The sequence below is a fragment of the Buteo buteo genome, chromosome 3 (genome assembly GCF_964188355.1).
Source record: "Buteo buteo chromosome 3, bButBut1.hap1.1, whole genome shotgun sequence".
Taxonomy (NCBI): domain Eukaryota; kingdom Metazoa; phylum Chordata; class Aves; order Accipitriformes; family Accipitridae; genus Buteo; species Buteo buteo.
In genome coordinates, this window is record NC_134173.1 from 31,310,909 (window position 1) to 31,333,376 (window position 22,468).

The window sequence follows — 22,468 nt, forward strand, 5'->3', positions numbered from 1 at the left end:
GTAACCTGACTAGCCACTGATATGGCTGATGCAGGTGGAAAGGAGACTGACTTCTCTATAAATTAGCTCAATAACTTCCTTTTGCTATGAAACTAATAATTTGATTTGGCTGCCTGTTGTACTATTTTTCTGATTGAGTCATTTGAACTTATTGAGTTATTGATTCAAATTTAATTATAACATTAACTTGATGTTTACATTGTTTAAATATAATTAGCTCAAAGGAAGTTTAGTAAATTAGCATAATAAAAAGCTTACTGAAGGTACTTTTTTCCCTCATGTTTTCATATGAAACTGGCTATTCTGTCAAACTACCATAGTGTCAAAAGTCTAAAGGCAGAAAGAACCTCAGTTAAAAATACTGTAAATGACACATTTTTGCTTACTAGCTACTATCTAGTCTTGTTATACTGGCAAAAAACAAATGTCAGCTCCATTACCCATTTCTGTTCCTAATCAAAACAGCTCTGAAAGCTGGTTAAACATTTAATTTAGAAACAGATAAAAATTAAGGTATTTCTTCTATGATAATTTCCATTTCATTTACACTGAATCCTTGACAATTTTATTTTTCATTTAAGATTTGTAAAGAAATGGGAAGGGGGGAATTTTTTTTGCCATAATCTTATCCATGCTTTCACTATTTGTCTTGTGAAGACATGAAGCAATCCAAGATCTCCAGGTATGTGAACTGACTAACCAAACCCACAATTTAGAAACAGAAATTATTTTTTCTTTATATGAGAACAGTATTTTTTTTCAGTTAGGTCAATGAATAGGAAGAACAAAATCTGACAGAATTAATTGCCTAAACTGACATGTGACCGTTGTCAGATTTACTTTATATTCTATTTGGTCTTTCTAAACAAAGGGGACATTATTTTTAACACAGTTATATCTCAGATGAGCTATATACTAAAGGCAGAAATGTCCAAGAGGGCTCAGAGTCAGATACATGCATGAGAAAGACACGAAAATATGTTATCTATAAAAGCATAAAAGAACTTCACTTGACTTGCATGACTTTTTGTATCAAGCATGCTACAGCAGTCTTTTGATTCTAATATGAAACTATAGTAAGGATCATTGCACTAATGCATGAGGATTTGTGATAATGTTGCAGAAATTTTACTGTCAAAACTGAACTGCAGTGTAATTACTTTTGTTATCATGGTTTCTAATAACAATTCAGCATGAATTGACCCTACACGTGTTTTACTGCAATAATATGTCAGTTATCCAGAAAGTAAAAAAAAAAACCAGAAATCAACAGGCCCCCTCCCCCCAACTCTTACTACAGTGTGGCCACCTGAAGATAGCAGATTGTGAATACGGGAATTAATATTTTACTTACATTTTAAAGCAATTATAATTTGCATGGAGACTATTTTTAAATAAAAATTATGTGAACAAAAACAATTGTCAAAGTTTTGTAACACTATGCCACTTGCAGTGTTAAGGGCAGATTCAAGTATAGGGGTTGTTAACTTATAATGACATGCCATACCCTCTATATTAGGGAATCAACTCTAATTTCATTATGAGAACAAGTGCCGATGTCTACAGTACAACCATTGACACATTAGCACAATACATTGGAAGTATCAAATTTTGCTCATGGAATAGATATTCTAAGATTGTTCAGTACAAAAAGAAAGCTATAGTAAATAATTAAATTTGTTTTTAAAGCATAATCAAATGCCTGGTGCTAATATGCTAGCCCACTGAGATTTCCAGAAGAAACTGCTGTTACGTATTTGCAGGGCAGATGTATTAGGCAAATTTTTGTTGCTGAAAGTCTACCACATAAAGACCAACCTACAAATCTTTTACACACAAGATTTTGCCACACCAATACACAGGTAAAAATTAATAACCTATCAGCATTATAAAAAAGAAAAAAAATCTAACTACCCTCAAAAGCAAATGTTTAGGGAAAATATTAGGTACTAAATAGAATATATTTAAAGATAATGTCAAGATCCACCACAGTTTATTCCAATGTCATCTAGAAAAGATGGAAATGTGTGATTCATGTTATAATGAAGCTAGCACATCCAGCATGACAGACTTGCCATTGATCAGTAGAAGATATATGTAAAGGAAACCAAATCAAAGAATGTCTTTATGGAGGGAAGCATTTTTTTCAAAGAGAGTAAACTATTAAGAAAAACAAATTGAGACTAAGTGTATCTCAAGCTAAAGAACTATAGGGAAATACTTTTCTTGTCCAGGGTGATATTTGACGGCACTCATATTTGATCAAATTAAGTATTGGGATAAATATAAATGTTTTATGGTAGTGATTATATATGTAATAAAGTATCTTTGCAGAGAGAAATATATTTTAGTTTTTGTTAATGAAACTAAATATTATGTATGTATGGTCTGACCAGCAATTATCCAAAAGTATGATACTTTTTAAAAATAGAAAATTAATTAGGTAAGCAAAACATTATCTCAAAGTCATATAGCTATTACATCTCTACAGTCATCTGAAATATCTACAAAATACTGTCTAGAGATAGGATTAGAAATGAACATTGGCAGGTTCTAAAGTCTTTGGCACAGAATAAGAATATGGTTTAAAAACCTTTAAATGCTTGAATATGATTAAAAAAATAATACTAAGTCAAAGGAACATAATAGTAGCTCAGAATTTTTGAAATATCTGCATTTAGGAACTTAGTTTTCAGACACACTAGAGTGACTATCCCCCTTTGAGCTTAACTTGCTTCTTTTTCATAACACAAAACCCAATGACTCCAAGAGGAAAAGCTACCAACATCTAGAAAATGTCAGCGGGAGAGGACGTCCTCTTCTCATCCACCTCATATCTGTAGCAGTAAGAAGGAAACGCTCATCTCCTCCCAAGAGCATGCCTTTGCTTTCCCTGTGCAGAAGAAGGTAGTATGCTTTTTATGGCCATAGCCCCTCTATTCAGCAATGTATATCCCCTCCACTCAATAAGTGCACCTTCCTCAGTGCAAAGAAGCTTACGAAGTCATGACAAAACACTTCATGTTACCAAAACATTATTTCACCCATCATCAAGACGAACCTTTTCTGGGGCTGAACAAAGCAGCTTCTTAGGACCACAAGGCAAACCTACTTCATTAGTTAGAGAAGTTACTATGAGCAGTTAAAATTATGTAAAAAAAAAAAAAAAGCCATTTGCCTTTTACATTAGTATTTGTAAAAATTGGCTTCTAATTTTGAGTAATTATATATATATAGGGAAGAAAGTTCTCAGGATTTAGGGAAGGATGAACACACTTTCTTCTTCTTGAATGTTCATGTCATTGTAATGCATATATATAGCACAGCACCTAGAAAAATCATTACTTTGACACTCCTCCAGAATTGATTTTCTGTTGCAGTTGTAATTTGCTTATTAGCAAAAAAACTAAGAAGAAAATACAGCTTCTTTTTATAGGAGCTGTATGTAATCAACACATTTTTTCCTTTTGTCACAATTCCTAAATACTTTCTTTATGTGATAATGGTAAAAATATTTTGTTTTAATAGCTGGACTCGTTATTTGTTTAAGAAAATGAAGAGTTATCAAAAAGGAAATTAGATTAAGTTGCCTCTGTAATCCTCAAATTGATATTGTGAGTAGAATTTCTTTTCTTCATACACGTAACACTGCTGAATGGCACAGAGGACTGTCCGAAATTCTAAACATTGCCATCACTAATTTCCACCACAAGCTAGGTATATGTATTGTAATGCTGATTATAAGCTCCTATAGAATAGCAACATATTCATAACCATTTTCTTCATAAACAAAATTTTAAAAAGCCAAACAAATGATTATATAGCACTGCTGATGAAACTAGATCCTGTTGGTATTGCATTGCTATTACGCTATATTTTACTATGTTTATTTTATTGTATTCAAATTGAGAAGGAAAAAAGCAATATATGCCAATTCATTTGCAATTTTCTTTGCTTCCAGACTACATCATTGAGATGCATGTTAATATCAGCCATACATGTCCAGAAGAGGTAAACTGTTGAGTGGGAAATCTGTTTCACAAATATTACCAAGAACTATTAAATTCTGAGAATGTAGAAGACAGATATTCTTACATCCAAAGAAATAAATGACCAGATGATAACCTAACATATATATATTTTTCTGTCAAAAGGCTGGAAGAGAGTATGCCCTAATTCTGCATTCGGAAAAAAATACTTTAAATTCCTTCTATAATCCACTCCTTTTAAGAAAACATTTCAATACTCATAGCATTGTCTCTGCTATCATATCAACAGAATGTAGTTGACACTCACTTGGTGAAGAAAGATAGGCAATAATTTCTTCTGCTTTTTATGTTCTAAATCTCAACTTGTTCTCCAAATATGTTTATCCCTAAGAATATATGACTTAAAACCAGTTTTGTTCTTCAAATATAGAAGAGCTATGCAGTTAACAAGAATATTTTTGAAGGTATTTTCTTATTTATATTTGTCAGGAACAAACTCAAAACACTGAATTTTAAAATTAGAGATTAACTGAGATGGTATATGAGGAAATAAGCAATGGATGAAGATATGGCTATAAGACATAAAATGGATTGATAAGAGTAAAGTAGTAGCAAATCTGAATTTCACATCTAATGTATTTATTTGAAGACTTCTACACTGTACTTTTAGAAAATGGACTAAACTAAAATATCAGTATATCAAGACCCGGTTCCTGCATAAATTACCTGAGTTAATAAAGGTTCTTACCTGAAATTGTTGAGGTGAACTTAAGGTTGTGATGGTGTGCTCCCCTGCCTCGCCAAAACTGACCTTTATTTCCCATAACCCTGCTCAAGTGGCAACCACCAGTGGCAGCTGTAATGGATGCATCTGGTCATGCTGGCTGCATCTGGCTCAAAGTGGACTTGGGGGTGACAGATAACAACACAATAGACAAGGGCTAATTTGAACAATGCACCCACCTAACCATGGTGCTGGTCAATGTCTGACTCAAGGCAAATTTGGAAGAAACTAACATCTGTAGTTGGTATGTAAATATGACTATAAGTCAATTATCTTACTCCATAGATAGCGGACAGCCCAGGGCCCCCTGAGCTCTCCTGCATGGCAGCGGGCTGCATGCCAGGATCTCCCGTTGAGTACGGATGCCTCTCAAGATTACTCCTCGAGATTGAGAGATTCCTTGCTGCAACAGATTCTCAGTAAGTGAGTAAGAACATGCTAAACTTTGAAACCCTAACTAAGTCATATAAAGGGTTGACTGTGCACATATAATCCTTTAGACATAAACTGTTGACCAAGTCTGGGACTAAGTCTGGATCCACTGCATCTAAACTCTCCTCCGAGAAGGAGTTTAGAAAGCAACAGGGTCCATTCTGAACCTTGTGACTCAACAGGAGTTTTGTCTGACCCTGTCATCTATGTAGTAAATATCAAGTGAACCTTCCCATCAAATCTTGTTAAACCACTGCCACATTTACTATCAAACTTTGTTAAATTGCTGTTTTATATCAATAAACATACTGCTACTTCTCTCTTATGAGTGAAGTGCATCACTCCATCCATGACAAAGGTCTGATGACTTAAATGCATATTACTTTTCAGAAATATAGACATGAAAGACAAGCAAACAATAACCTGTCTAAAATATCTGAACAATATTTTTAATTGATCATAGTTGGCACTGATAGGCCTGTATTTTGAGAGCTACATATAAATACAAAGAAAAGAAACAGAAAAGACTTTTTCTGTAAATTGGAATTACATTTCCACAAGAAAGTTTTACAACATCACTTGACTCAGGTTCCACAGCATTGTTAAATTAAAAAAGAATAATTAAAAAAAAATATTTTAAAATGTAACTAATTAGTCAATAAAACATTACACCTGGCCACTATACCTCCATCATGGAAGTTCATTAAATTAGATTTTACCTCTTTTCATTTTCATTTGACTATTTTCTAAATTAAAGGCTTATAGAGTCTGACTGTAGATGTTGTGAAACTCACAAGTTCCAGAAAAAGTGTTTTATGGAGAAGTTATACATAATGCTAAGGGATATTTTAATTACTGCATAATACGTACAAAAAAAGTACGTTTCAGGTGCAAAAGTGGAATTCATAAATAATAAATTTTGAATACCTTACATGAACTGCTCTGTAAAACTAAAAAAACCCCAACACCACAGCAAGCAAGCAAAAAAAAATGAAAATATGAAAAGTGTGGAATAGCCAAGAAGAAAATAAGAATTCAGGTGATAGGTATTACTAGCAAGTATTCTATTGCTATTACGTAGCTACATTGATCAAATGAATTTTAGAGATGAGATAAATGAATTGAATGAGTGATATTAGCACTTTACCTGGTGATGATCTCTAACGGCAGCTTCCACCCTGATTCTATTGTCATAGAGCTCTGTAAGGTCCTCTTTACTGTTTAAGTAGTAGTTCTGAAAGATTTGATATTCTTGAGCTAACCACAGATTTTCTTTAATGATTTGCTCCAGAGCAGCCTAAAGAGAAAAGTAATTGATTACACTTACTGCAAAATACCTTTCTAAAAAATAAAATCATAGGTCACTTCCACAATTTCCCCGACTCATTCACTTATGAACATCTGCAAAATATAGATGACAAGATTATGATCTCAGTGAAACAAATGGCAAAACTGCAAATGAATTTCAAGTGGTTAGGGTTTTGCTGAATATATTTATACCAAAGTAAATGTTATTAATAAATGATTTGTGCAGAAAACGACATTGTAAATAGTTACAGTATAAACTACTACAAAGACCACATCCTTTACCTTACTATATAAGACCTTTCTGCATAGAAATTATCTTCTCTTAATTGCCAGAGAACACATCAAATTCTTCACCCACGTTTTAATTTTCCAAACTCTTTTTTTCCAATTAATTTCCAAAACTGACACAATGCAATACTTATGTATTTTCTTAATAATTCTAATGCTTCCAATCTGATTAACTTGATTTAAAAGTTTGATATAATGTTTGAGTCTCATAGTTCACTGCTAGGTGAAGTTGAAGTTGTTTGGAATGTATGCTTCTGCAATAAGAAAAATTTCCATTCCTTTAAATCTGATTTTGACTGAACTTCCTGTGATTATAATGCATGATCTTGCAAGAGTAACGTAAAATTATGAAGTATTTTATCTCTGATTTAATTTATTTTTAAATTGATTTTTGACAAAGAATTCTGTTTCAGTTTTCATTATTTTTCCATTAAAAAGCACTTAGGGAAGGGGAGCCTTGGTAGGTTTTTACCCATAGAGTTAGTTGAATATTGAAATTTCAGAGAATTCTGACACTCAGAATTTCTTTTAATTTCATAACTATAAAACAGGATGGTTGATTTCCACATTTCAAAATATTTCTTCAAATAAATTTTAAATGTACATCTTTAAAATACATTTTTAAAACATCATGGCCAGTGATGACAGTGCTACCCAGCAGAGAGGAGATGCACCAAAAAAACCAACGAGCAAACCTGAAACTTATTAAATTTATGTATGTTGTTGCCAGTTCCATTTGAGGGGTATTTCTGTTAAAACCGCATGCACGTTATAAAGTGGAGTGGAGGAGAGTTTACAATTATGAGAGCGTGTAGAAGCCTTGGCCAACTAATTAAGCCCAAATGTCCATGTGGTGAGTGGCTGCCCTAATCTAAGGCAACATCTTAAAGCCTTCTAATGCAAAAGTTATAGTCTAAAAGGTTTTAAAGGTAGGAGAGTCTGCTTAAGAGGCTAGTTTATACAAGAGGACTATCTGGAATCCCATGTGCAGAACCATGTGTACCCTTGCGGAAAAGCAGAGCTAGCAGAACAGCTAGAGCAGTTGGAGCAAATGTCGCCATCGTCTGCTCCCTGGATGGAGCCTGTCAATCCAGCAGGAGCGAGGGCAGCCCTCTGGCTTGACAGTCTGAAACTGTGAGTGAAATGTTACCACAGGAGGTGGGGAGAAACCACCTGTCCTAGTAGTTGCCTTACCAACATCCAAAGAACGGAATTGTAAATAATTCTGATTTTATTTTTGAGAGAAGATTACATACTATTGTGTTTACCTCCCTGCTGCTCTTCTCCCATTCAACAGAATACTGTTTAAGTCAAAAGATGCATGTCTGAGGCAGAAAAAACATATTTTGAGCATAAAGGAATTTAGATTAATTTTCCCAGGTTCAAGCCACCATTTATATGTGAATCCTAAAAGAATCAGACCTTGTAGCTGCTAGTCAAGCTCTCTTTGGAAGGGCAACATAAATACATATGGGGAACTTTTCTGAAACAGCAAACGTTTTAGCCATATATTACAGCTACCCATCTGCCCAGAACCCAGGAGGGCTAGGGAACTTTGGTAAAATTCAAACCCTGCTTTAGTATCTCCTGTGTCTCTAAAAAAAATCTTGTGAATTAGTGGACTAATAAAGTCTAAGTTCTTCTGGGGTCACAGTGCATAATATTGAAGAATCCATATGTTTTCTGAATCCGTTCCCAAGTGGGTAATTTAGTGTCTCACCTTTTAAAGACAAAACTATCCAAGGGAAATAGCAGCATGCCTGAACAGGTTCCTAGCCATCCCTTAGAGCTACTTCAATTTTGGGAGTTCCCAAGACAGTTAGCATATTAACAATGATTTTACTCCTTTTTCTATGCAATGTCTCAATCAAGACATATCCATTTTTGTATCTGTACTTATACATAATTTCTGAAAACTTTGGCTAGAAGCTAGCTGTGGTTATGCAACTAAATCTAAAAATTCTTCCTGTACAGAACTGTCATTCTCTACATCACTAAAATGTTAAAATGCTATGTGTCTTTCAGAAATCTCAAAATAATAAAAAGAAAGATGTCAAATTTAGCGAAGAAGATGTGATTATCTCCTTTACTAATCTTTGGGTAGAGGTAAAACCTGTTTTTCAGGCTGATACCTTCCTTAACATACAATGCTTGATGTTAATATATTAACATCCAATACCTGCAAACAAGTAATGCTTTCAGCATCGCAGTACTTTCACATATGCTAGGAATATGGGAAAATGACAGAAAAGTTTGCTTGTAGAATATGAACATCAATATAGTAATTTGCACCAATATAGATATCTGTCTACAAAACAAGTGAAGTCCTACTATTTTGTATAATTTAAAATGGTCCAGACATTTTGACAAAGAATAACATACCAAAGAAAAGACAGTAGCCTTCTCCAGATCTTATAAGACTCAGTGGCTATGTCTATATGACCAGTTATACTAGCTGCCCTGTCCCAAAAATTGCTTTATTGCATAGCTTATGTCAGCTGAGACAGATAAAGTGAAATGGTTCTTTTTTCTTTAATTCACTCCTCTAAGAAATGAGCTGAGATTCAGAAAGTAAAGAGCATACATCCTTTAAATACCTGACTGTCACTCATTGACATTTCTACAGAGGATTTCTCAGAATGTAGGCAAGGAAAAAAAAAAAGTCGTTAAGAGCATTCTATCTTTATGAAAGAGAGGAATGGTCAAACTGTGACCAAACTTGGCATGCCAGAATATACACTACACCTCTTTCTCCTGTTCTAGGAAAACACAGATATGAATCTCAAAACTGATCGTACGATATTTAAATAGACAATCCTGATATTTGTTTATCCCTGGCACTCGAACTTCTGAATTTGTAGACTTGTGAACTGATAAAAAAACAAAATTCATGTTCTTGTTCTTTTGCTCCTCAGCAAAACTTGAAATCAGAGACTTCTGGTACATCAGCCTTTGTCTACAAGTACGTTTGATGACTTCAAACATTCTGGAAATGACGTCCAAAATATGGAAAGAAATTTTCTACATTTTTACATTCAAATGAAGTTACTTTCTTCAGTGGAAAAAAAAAAAAAGTATAATTCAGGGGAATTTCTTGAAGGCTCTTACCTGAAATGAAACTTGAGTCACAGAGTAGAGAAATCAAAAGAAACTAGCAAAGGCCATATTAAAAAACAAACCAAAGAAGATATTTCTTTGCACTATGTGTAGTTAAGGTGCATGGATTCTTGTGAATATAAAAAACTTACAAAGATTTAAAAAAGACAGAATTTCTAGGAGGAAATATCCACTGAGGTTTAATAGTAAAAAATATTGGGGCTCAAGAGACTGGAAAGCTGGGTGATTATTCTGGGGAAGTATTAGAGCATGCTTGTTCTGTTGTAATGCTCTACCTGGACATCAGGTATCAGAAGTGAAATACCAGGCTAGAGGAAATTTCCACTTGATTCAGCACATATGCTTTTTTGTCTTTATGTTCTCTTATTCAGCACAGGCAGCTTAGGAAGCGTCCCTCTTTTCCTGGAACAGCAACAGTTTTTGTGTGTTTGCTGAACACATTTGAAGTGCAGTTCCTGTCTGCATACTGAGATAATAAAATCTATGGAAGCAAGAAAAAAATATAAACACCAAAAGCCCTTCTCAAAACTATCAACAAATTGTTAGCTCAATGGCTGCTGAACTAGGCAATAGGAAAGCAGATGCAAAGCCATGCCACACAATTATGAATTATCAGTCCATTACCTCAAGCCATACAGAATTTCTTGTAATGACTAAACTGCAGTCCTTTCGGGCTGCAAACAGAGATCACCACTAACCTAGCTGTGACTGTTACAGAAAAGCAAGGGATACTTGGTGTCTGAAAATGTGTTTCATGCTATTCTTCCATCCTTTTATGTACACTAATACCAATCACTTTGTGTTGCAGGTGATCCAAGAATTATTTTATGGTTCCATGTTTGTGTGACAGAAGTTTGTAAAGAATTGTAGAGACAAATCTTAGAATCAATGATTTCGTCCATATAATGATATACCTATAAACATGATACAAATCCCTGTAGTTTACAGGGTCAGTTGTCATTTTGAATGGTCACTCTGACAGCAGTGTTTTATTTGAAAGATAAGAACAATTGATTTTGACAATCAGGTGCATCAGCACAATAAACTAATTATTAAAGGATCTATATTAATTGGTTATACTACTTAAACTTGATGTTGTGAGGAATGAAATCGGTTTCCCCAGGTAGGAATTACTGTTTCTTTTGTAGGCCTAAAGTAACCTGTTCATAATATGAACAGCAAAATAAGAAATAACTTAACTTAAAATTACTATGTTCATGTGCATCTGACCCTCCCACTCCACAGAGGTTCCCCAGAGGAGTTTAGCAATGTTTTTCCAGTAATGTCTGTTAAACATCATGTGTGTCCCTTCCCAGGGCATAAAGAGCAGGGTGATACCAAGTGCCACAAAGTCATTGTAATACAGTTGACAAGTCCCCCAGCTACAGAAATGAAAGTTACTGTAAAGCAAGCATGAGGTGTTAGGGTTTTTTTCCTGTCTGAGGACTGATTGATGCAACTGATGCATATTACCAAATAGTTTGGGCTCTACAAGTCACAGAAGCTACAACGTAATTTGAGCTGATGTAATCACTGATTCACTGTCCTTACTTGGGATCTTCTGTTGATGCTGCCACCAGCATTTGATGGTTGGTAATTTATGCACCAAGGATCATGCAGCTACTCAGTAAATCTCTAGAACTGCAAACCTTTTAAGGTACACAGTGGAAACAGCTGAGCCCTGCTTGAACAAGCTCTAACATGAGTCGGGGGATTTACGTTGTTGATATTATATACTGATCTAATACAGATTTTGATGGTCTCTGAGCTGAAACAGGTCTTCCCCTGTATCTGCAGCCTAAGGAAAAAAAAAAACCACATACCCTGTAGTTACTGAAACTCTTGATCTGAAAGACAATATCTTTTTACATCCATGGCATGAATTTTTGCTTTATTATGTTTGGGAGAAATTTTAGAAAATGGACACTTAAATATATACACAGACTGACAGAGGGAAGTGAGAGATCATATTTTTGAATAATTTGCTAGAGACTATTTGGAACAAAATAATTACTCTTTCAGTAGGAATATGATGTAAACTCTTTTTTGACAGATCACATTTTTCTTATCTACAAACTAAAGTAACAATAACTACAAGTAGCCTTTCACTGATAATACAGCACTCCAAATGGCAGTTCCAGCAGTTTTGAAAAAAACAAGTTTAATTCTTATAAGGACTCAAGTGGAGAATTATGGGGAATAAAACCAGATATGCATTAAATGTTTGGGAGAAAATTTCTGTGGATGGCAAGTTATACAAGTAATAAGTGCTGCTAAAAAAATCGTGAAAAAAAATGTTACCAAAATAATAAAGATGCTAAAATAATAATGAAAAAAAATGCTACCAAAATAATAAAGCTACTAAAATAATATCAGCAAATATAAGCACAGACCTGTCTGCTTTAACATTACAAGTATTCCAAAGTAAGTAGCATATAATACTTTTGGGGTCACAATTCTTCATGTCAGCCAAAGCTGAAAAGTATTTTTGTTTTTTTCATATACCATCTTTTCCATGTATGGAATATTCTTGACCTCTCCAAAGTTATTTTTGGCACATGAACTAAACTGTATTGACAGTAAAAAGAGAACGTGGTTGTAGAATAAGATCTGAATGCTCTAAGATTATTTTATGTTGAGGTACCCTTTATCCATGATCCATGATTATATTGGTGCAGAAGATCTGAAAAAATAAAAGGATGCAAAAATTTGAAGTACTAGAAATATTTAAGTTTATCCTGCTTCAACGTTCTTTAGAGCCCTAGAAATGAAGGAAAGGTATATGTTGGAGGAATCAAAGGATTTACCAGTCTAAAGGCCTGAACTGGTAAAACAGGGACCAGCTGCAAGGCCAGGAAACAGTCTTCAGGGTATGCAGTGACACTGATTTTTTCAGATGTGAAAGAAAAAAAAAGTATCTAGTTGGGGTCTTTCCCATGAAGGTGTTTACCTCCAAATTGTAAAGCAGAGAATCAGAAGCATGTGTGCAGTCTACCTTGTGATGACCTGCTATTACTGACAGAATTTTGGGGACTCAACTTGTGATCAAAACACCTATAAAAGAATCATAAATGGCTCTGGCTAAATAGCAGTGTATTAAATTGATGACTGTTAAAGAAAGATTTGAACAAACCTCACAACTGATTAAGCATTTTTAGTCCTATCTTTATCTGCAGTCAAGAAACCTTGATTACAGGGAGGAAACTTTTGATCGGTGGAGTCCAACATCTTTGAAAATCAAGAAATGGCTGTTCTGGAATTATTCTTCTAATGGTTTCAATGAAACTCCAGAGATTTTTGCATATGCTCCAGTATCAGGTCTGTCAATAGCTACATTTAAAGAAGTTTTGATCTAGAAGAACTAGTTGTCTTTCAGAACATAAAGACTTAAGTATCTCTCTCATGTCTATCAAAAGTTTGAAATGTTTGTTCCTGCCCTGCTGAATAGAAATATACCTTAATAGTGCTGCTTGACAATTAACTATGCATAACAGACAAATACATTTTTCTTATTGAAAGAATCAATGATGGGAGAACTTTGTCTAGGGCTAAAATTTTGTCTCTACTTCAATTTTATGATCAGTCATGATCACAAATGTTCAGAAGGAGAAAAGCAATATTCAAGATCTTCAGAAAGCGACCAGATAGTTTCTGTTTTCATGTTGCAAAACCAGAATTCGGCACTGCTTATACATGTTAAGCATATATACCTTATGTATAGGCAAATTCAAGAGACATGCAGGATACTGGAAAGTTCCTAAGTATTGAACCAATATGAGATCAATCTCAAGGTCTTGGTAATTCTCTTCAATAGCTCCTGGAAAACATGTAAAATTGTTTCGGGAAGCACACTGAAGAATTGGCAGCATGTAAGAAGATAAAGAAAATGAACGGATGAAGACAGATCTTCATGACATCTGGTGCCATGGCTGTGTTAGGGCTCAGTAGTGATATCCTGGCAGCAACTTGGATATGTCACTTAAGTAAGTCACAGTCCTTTTCTTTCTTGATATCATGGAAACAGATCGGTATCAAAGCACTAAACTGGAAGTACAAGCATGACGCCTTCAGGTAGTAGGGGTCACTGACTCCACCAGCGGTGTCAGGAATACAGCTTCAGAAGGCATAAGAGCAAATTAGTGACTCCACAGAAGTGAAAAATAAAGAAATATTAAAGCAAGAAGAATGCAAGTGAAAGTTCAAAGACAAAAAGAAACTGAATAAATAACACTGCTGTTGCAGAAAACATGAATGACAACAGACTATGAAACAAAAAGGAAGAGCACAGACATGTTGGACTTGATGTTAACTGTGGAAAAGTGTAACTTTAAGAGTTTTTATTATAAGTTAATTGGAAACAATTGTTATGATATACAGTGCCAGTAAATCAGAGATGGATTGAAGAGGATCTCATCAGATCCATTGGTTCTGAATGCTAATGGAAGAAAACATTAATCATTCAAAGACCAGAAAAGATAAAAAGTAAATTCTTTAGAGCTATAGAGTTGGTAGCAAAATGCCTCTATATCACAAAAGATGCTTACATTTTTTTTTGAAAAATACATTTGCTTTAAACCCAACATTTGTGTTTATTGAGAATAATGTGGAAACAAGAAATATGAAAATGTTCCTTTGAAGTGTGTTGATATATACTCTAAAACTTCAACACTGAATTCACGTTCATTGTTGCAGATTTTTCCATACAGAAAGTTTTTATTTCAGGAAAAGTAAAAGCTATCAATCTATAAATATAATGGAACGCAGTTCAGTATCAAAACTCAGGTTAAAGTTGATAAAAATATAGAAAAGATTTTGAAATGACATAGAATTAAGAACTTCTGCATCCTCCATACCTTAAGTTTATACGCTTTGTCTGAAAAGAAAAAAAACCAAACCAGTTTACGATTTCATTATTGGTTTCTGCATAACATAGTTTTAGACTGTTAAACACAAACTTATTTTCCTATTATTGCATCATTAATTTTTCTTCTCTATCATCACAGTTTGATTATATATACCTGTCAATATTTTTAGAGCATATTATGAGAGAGAACTTCTCTTGCAACGCTATTCTGGAAAAGATGAAACTGCATGGGAATGTCCATTTATTTATTTCATTATGACCAGTTAAAGATTTATCAAGACTCTCCATTTTCTTATATATTTAGGGATGGACAATTCTGCATAACTAGGGGAAAAGGCCAATTACTGACAGTAAGGTCATTAGATACACACTTTCTTTTTGTCATTACGAAGACTAATATTTTTTGCATTAATGGCACTATGCAGAGTAGATGAAGCAAATAAATAATAAACCTCCTTATTCAGATGTTAATGCAAACCCAAATGTTCTTTCAATTGTACAGCTGTAAAAATTGAAATGAGAAAGGTATCAAAAAAGTAAACAGTAATACAGTAATATTCAACAGAGTATCTATTACCTACACATATTTCCCATATAACTACAGTGCCTCTGAAGTGACAGAAAGGTGCAAATAAAGAGATTCATGGAATAATTGTGCCAATTTTTTATTAAATTCATTGGAAATTTAAAAATCTTTTGTTGCTTCATTAAATGAAATGTGGAAAATACAGTGGATTTTACAGAAAAATACATTTTATCTTCACAAACACTTAGTAAAACCATAAAAATATTAGCATTCAATTCTGGCTTTGCAAATTCATCCATTTTAATTTCCACACAGTTAGAGGGATCAGCTTTCAGACTTTGCATCCAGAAGTTTTTATAATTCTTTGAAAAATTAATACCACTAATCCCTTGATGTTAATCAATATTGATATTTTGTTCTAAACTAATGTTCTAAATGAAACTTTGTAGAAATGTATTTTGGCTAATCTGTTACGTACTTTGGTCCACTGACAAGCCATTTAGCTTTGCTGAACTTCTCTGTAGTGATAATGCACATGACTGACACCCAGTGGTCTTCTCGGCTGAAAGTTTTTTGACCACTGCATTTTTTTGTAGTCATGTCCATTCAAACATCCATAGTAAAAGTTCAGTTTCTAGATTTTTATTTATGAAATTCCCCCAGGACCTCCTGTATAGGTATGTAGTTTGATCCTAATCATTGTTTCTCATGGAATTCTGAAATCCAGTAACCAATGTTGGAGAACTGTTGACCTATTTACTTTGATTATTTACATAGGCAATATTGACATAATTAAGAAGATTAGACTTAATTTTGCTTTTTAAAGCTCTTACTGAAATATTTATAATGAATAAACTTCCTTAAAAGATATTTTTTATTTTTTCCAATGAAGAAAACCTCACTTTCATTTCAAGAGGGAGCAGAAAAAAATCTGTTCTCCCTACCTTATTTTTTCCAGATTTTTTAAATAACAGAGAATGCATCTCTGCTCCTCTGTACTCCAATTAGAATAAACTGTTTTAAAATTTTGAGAAAGGCAGTTCAGAAAATTTTCACCAAAAAACCCTAAACATATAATGAAAAATTGAACAAAACCGAATTTTTTTTAATGGTCAGTTTAAAAGTAATTAGTTTTTGTGTCAACTCTATCACCTTTCTCAGTAAAAACCTCAGAAGCATCCCGTATCCTTAAATATTAAGTAAGTTAAATTTTAAACATCGAATGTATTACAACTATAATGGAATACCAGAACTTCAGCTATTTAGTTAGAACAGGTCTCCATTCCAGGTAAAATAGATCAATAAGAGGGTAGTTCAGCTCTCTGTCAATGCAATATTGTAGTTTTCTGTACAATTATGTTTGCACCTTAGGCTCTCTCTACCATATTAAGATCTTACTAACTGGGAACCTGAGAGATTACCTTATTACCTTATTTCCCTATCCTACAGAGAATCCTTGTCAGAAATTCCTTGTTTATGAAACAGAGAGATTAGGAGGTTTCCTTTCAGTTATCCTCTTTAGGATGAAATCTAAGATCTGTCTTTTTATGCAAACCTTCACAGTCTAAGACCTGCAACATAAATGTTTTGATGGCCCCAACATATAAACAGCAGAAACAATGCAGTACACACAAATCAGATCAATCGCATAAAGGCAGCAAGATGTGCAAAGAAACAACACATGAGATGGTTGGCAATCCAAAAAAGAAGGATCCAACAGGTATTGAGTTGAGCCCTGTAGGCTGGAGACTCTGCCTGCCTTCAGTGTAAGAATTCTGAGGCCATTGTGGAGGGGTTAACTTCTAGAAATTAACTGAAGATATAAAACCACAGCTAATGTCCTTAAAAGTATCTGCACATGCAGTACAATGCTAAACAAAAAGTATCAAGGATTCCCTACCTGAAAACATCAAACCTGAGGTAGAACATGGTCAAGCTGCATGAGAAGTAATCTTCCAAAACACTTTTATCATGGGCTACTAAATGTAAAGACGATATTTACTGGAGAAAAAAGAGCCAAGAAATACCAACATCAGAGAAGAAACAGTAGGACGCAGAAGATTATAACAACTTCTGCTGGGTGTTCATGGTATAGCATATGTCACCATTTAAATAAAGCCTCAGAGAAGCCAAACTTCAGATCATAAATGGTCTCATAAAATCTAGTGCAGTAACTGTGTAAAATGAAAATATAATAATAGTTTATGTAAATTGCAACATTTTATGCAACCTATTTACATGGGATTGTTAAAGAATTAATAGTGAGGCTTCTTTATTAAACACTCATTTTAAAAAACTGGTAATGCTCAGAAAAGAAATATACTTCCCCACATAATGGTAAAAGTATATTCACTGGAACTTTTCAAATCAGAATAACATTTTACAGTAACTCTTATAAACAAACAAGGACAACTATGGCAAATATTTTAAACTGAGTGTAGCTATTTTTCCTCATTAGAATTTTACAGAATCCTACCAGCTCAACAGATGTGTGAAATCTGACATTTTCTGCATAAAACAGGAAACATGGATTTTTAATATATCTTCTAAGCAAGTAACTATAACATGCATACAGACACACAGTCTTTCTATGTTTTTATCCATTTACTTATTTCACCAAACAGTAGTTCAGAAAGTATTTAAATAATGAGATATATTTTATTATTTTTCTACAAATAATATATATTATAATTTTAAATATATTATATTTATAATATATTATAGAAAGCATTCATATAATAAATAACCTGTTCAAACTAATTGTCATTGGACTTTGGGATATATTTAGATGAAATGATGATATAACAGCAATTCTAAAGAAAGCTATTTTTTCTGATACCAAAGTCCCTGCTTTTCTGCAGCTGTTTTGTTTTTTAGCACTGCTCGTTCATTTCAGAACTGTCGTTTTCTACAGTAATGGTACAGCAGTTGTACTTGTTCTACATAAAAACGGTAACCCAGTCTAATTTGCTCATTCTTGTAGTTTCAAATGTAGTTAACACAACTGAAGTCACAGGCATGGCCGCTGAGAAAGAAACTACATTCTCATGTTTTGGATAAGCCAAAATTGAGTGTTATGAATGTCAACCTAAAAGCACAAACCAGCATGTTCTACAAATAATCTCAGAAACAAAACCAGGATAAAAAAAGGCAACTATCAGCAAGTAAAGCTTTTTGAGAAATACCTTCTAAATGTACTTTCACCCTTGTCCGTGTATAGATGCGCTGTCACTTAAGACTAAAGAAGATTTCTCTCTCAATATCACAAGAACATGGTCAGCACATAAATGGGCAAAGCAAAAGGAGCTACACACAATGTCATTTCCTCCTCTGCTACAGAATCCCAACCAAAAAAAGGAGATTGTTCAAGGATAGGAAAGGAGGGATATAAGAATGAGAATAATTTATATGTGGATTACAAAACCTGAAGAACTTCAGTGATCAGAAAGTGGTACCTTTTTCTGTCTTTGAGTGATGTACATATTCGTAATGTAAATGCTCCAAGCAGTAAGTTCCCATATTCACAATCATCACAGGAGCAGTTGCTGAGTTCTTGAAGCAAATAGAATCACTCTATCACATGCTGCATTAGCTTTGAGTCTTCCTCGCTATTACTGCAGTGGTTGATAAGAATATAGATAAAGCTTCAGGAGACATTAAGAATGGAGGCATTTTTTTAGCAAAGCCACCGATACAGCTTCAGCTCTGATGGGTGCATTCCAGTGACAGCAGAAGGCTGTATTTGGGTGGTTTCACAAGACACTTAGATGTATTTCACATTCAGTTTATGTATTCATGCAGAGAAGGCCATGTCCACATCAGTAATTAATAGGAACCATTTTGCGCACCATCTTAAGAATTTAGTTTTCCTAGTACAAGAGCAAAGAATTCCCTAGATGTCAAAGTGGAAAACACTCTCCATTTACAGGTATTACATATGGAGAAGTAAGTAGAAATATTCACTCTGTGAATAAAGTGAAAGTCAGGAAACAAGAAAAAGTGTAGGATGGCTACCTTCTATCTGGAAAGAACATCATGTGTGGTAGATGAGTCATAAAGGTCTGAAGCGTTTATCCCCTCACTCCTCATCAGGGAACTGTCACACATGACTCTACTTCAGCAGGAGCTAGACTTCGCTGACCTTGGAAGAACTATTTCTTCTACGTGCCAGGGGGAAAAGATTTTACTTCCATGTTCTGTAGTACTGTAATAAAAATGAGGATAGCTATTTGTCCTAGTTTCAGCTGGGATAGAGTTAACTGTCTTCCTAGTAGCTGGTACGGTGCTATGTTTTGAGTTCAGTATGAGAAGAATGTTGATAACACGGATGTTTTCAGTTGTTGCTAAGTAATGTTTAGACTAACGTCAAGGATTTTTCAGCTTCTCATGCCCAGCCAGCAAGAAAGCTGGAGGGGCACAAGAAGTTGGCACAGGACACAGCCAGGGCACCTGACCCAAACTGGCCAACAGGGTATTCCATACCATGGGACGTCCCATCCAGTATAGGAACTGGGCAGTGGGGGTGGGGAATCGCCGCTCGGGGACTGGCTGGGTGCCGGTCAGCGGGTGGTGAGCAATTGCCCTGCGCATCATTTGTATATTCCAATCCTTTTATTATTGCTGTTGTCGTTTTATTAGTGTTACCATTATCATTATTAGTTTCTTCTTTTCTGTTCTATTAAACTGTTCTTATCTCAACCCGCGGGTTTTTCTTCTTTTCCTCAAATTTTCTCCCCATGCCACTGCGTGTGGGGGGAGTGAGTGAGCAGCCGCATGGTGCTTAGTTTCTGGCTGGGGTTAAACCACGGCACCATTCATACTGTACCTAAGTATGAGTGCTTTCATCTGTGGGTTCACGGACAAGATAGTCATATTAGTCTCAGTTCCTCCAGCTAACAAAACAGAAAGCTTGTCCTTTGTCCCTCAGTCAGGATAGTTGTAACAATCTCTGTTTCACAGTGGATCAGGACCGGAGCAAGATCTGCTTCTTTGGCCTCTTTACAAACCCAATATGCTTTACCAAGACTTTGACCCATCTGGTGGCTCCTCTTGGACATTAGGTGCTCCTGTTCTTCTCTCTGGACAAAAGGCTGATAATCAAAATATTAGACTGCTCAGTACTACAGCGTAGTTCTTTCAAAATCTGTTTTTAATGGTGAATGGTCAAAATCTCATGTCACCTCCCCCCCACAAGTAAGAGAGGAGATCTCAGTACAGTACATTACCTATAATAACTGGTGGGTAATAGATTTCTGATATTTGACCACCTAACAACTGATGCCAGAGGATACAGGCACTGAACATCTCTCTTGCTCATAGAACAATAATCATTACCAGAATTGAAACAAGATATGATACACTTTGTATAATGCACCACTAAGGAGTCAATATTTGGTAGCCATGACAGGTGAGGAGGTCAGGTAAGATAAAATGTGAGAAAAAAGGGATCTTGGGCATGAAATTAAAACTTTGCCTTCTGTTATGACAGATCACTAAATTTTTTCATATTCAGAACAAGTGTTACAATCTTTAACTAATAACTGAAATACAATGTATTTGATGACATACTTTACATGATAACACAGTACAGACTGTACAAACAACCAAAGAAAAGTGCTAAAAAATCTAATGGATAAACTAAATTTTTTATGACTGTTGTCTGCAGACAACACTTTTAGACACATGGGTTACTATGTGCTTATCTTAGATAACTTCTACTATGCTATTACTGTGCAAATCTATAAGACAAATGTGTTATGTTATATATTTGTATCATATCAAAACAATGACATGGCAAAAATTTAATAACAAAATTATAACTTATTTGTTCATTGTTTTCAGTACAGCTAAGGAGTTGTCTAAAGGCTTATTCCTCACATGTCATTCAAAGTCCACTATTCTATTCTAGTGCTCTCTATACTACCTAATGTAGATGATACACTCAGCTTTTCTATTTTCAAACTCTTTCTTGCTGTTATCTCATCTTTTAATGTAACCATTGAAAATACACCCATTGGTTTTGCTCTGCAATTCAGATTGAACTTGCATTCAGTCATTTCAGTTCATTTCATGTGATCATCAGAAAAAGGACAGCTATTATTTGTAATTCATGGAGTATATTGTCTTTGAAAATCTATACACTTGGAGGATCATTACATGTTTGGATCTTATGAGGAACACTTAATGCACAGCATTATTTAGCATGGTATCACATAAAAATCCCCACATGCCTCTTGTTCCCAGTTCTTTTCCAATAACACTTGAGGAAAACAGCTGCCTTTGAGGGAAGGGAGTAGGAGTGAGTAGGGAAGTCTAAAAGCCACATATTCATAAACACTACTACAGGCAAATAACATCCTTGACTACCCAAACCCCTTCTACGTTTCAAAGATCAACTAGTGTCAAAAACCCTCTGCAAGACAGTAGCATAGCACTTTATTGAACAGTACGTACATGTTACAGTTTTTGCACAAGTCATACAACTCTACTGTCAGGTGTAGAATGTAGCAAGAATGCAGCATATTGAGCTTCTGAATTTAGAGAAGGTGCCATGAAGTTTTCTAATACCAGCATATCTGCAAGATTTTAGGAAACCTACCATCATTCCTGATCTGTTTACACAATGCTTAACTGTCCTCTCATTAGCAACAAATCATTCAAAGAGATATGCAAATAATTCTGATCAATTCCAGCATGACTTTATAACCCTTTTAAAACCTACAACTGCTCTTGGTATATGATGAGATGCAAAGAAAAATAAAACTGTGAAGATGAAGTTCAGTTCTTATTTTAGCATATGTTTCATGAGATCATAAGACAGTCTTGCCTTTATGGAAGACTGCAAAGGAATAGAATGGCAGAGGACTTTTGTGCAGTGAAAGAGAAAAGCTGGATTTATCTACAGGTTTTTCCAGTTCTTACCACAACATTTTTCCTGCATTACCAATAAACTGAAGATCTTGGTGTTAAGACGTCTCTCTGCAACAAGTACTATTTTTCCATTCCATTTTTCAAACAGGAATGAAACCACAATCCAATTAATTTTTACACTTTATGTACAGTTGAGAACATAACTTGCATATCTTCAGTGCCTGTCCAGTGCATCGATCATAAAACTAGACTGACAAAGGGTATGTATTGACACAGATCACAGTGAAGAA

General features: G+C 34.6%; 1 protein-coding gene across 1 annotated transcript in view; it reads right to left on the reverse strand.

The window, feature by feature from the left end:
* The window catches only part of CCDC178 (coiled-coil domain containing 178), a 176,530-nt gene that overhangs the window by 55,631 nt on the left and 98,431 nt on the right, over window positions 1–22,468 (reverse strand). The window contains exon 17 of the mRNA XM_075024310.1: window positions 6,353–6,502. Within this exon, the coding sequence (XP_074880411.1) occupies window positions 6,353–6,502 (150 nt within the window). The remainder of the gene's footprint in view (window positions 1–6,352; window positions 6,503–22,468) is intronic.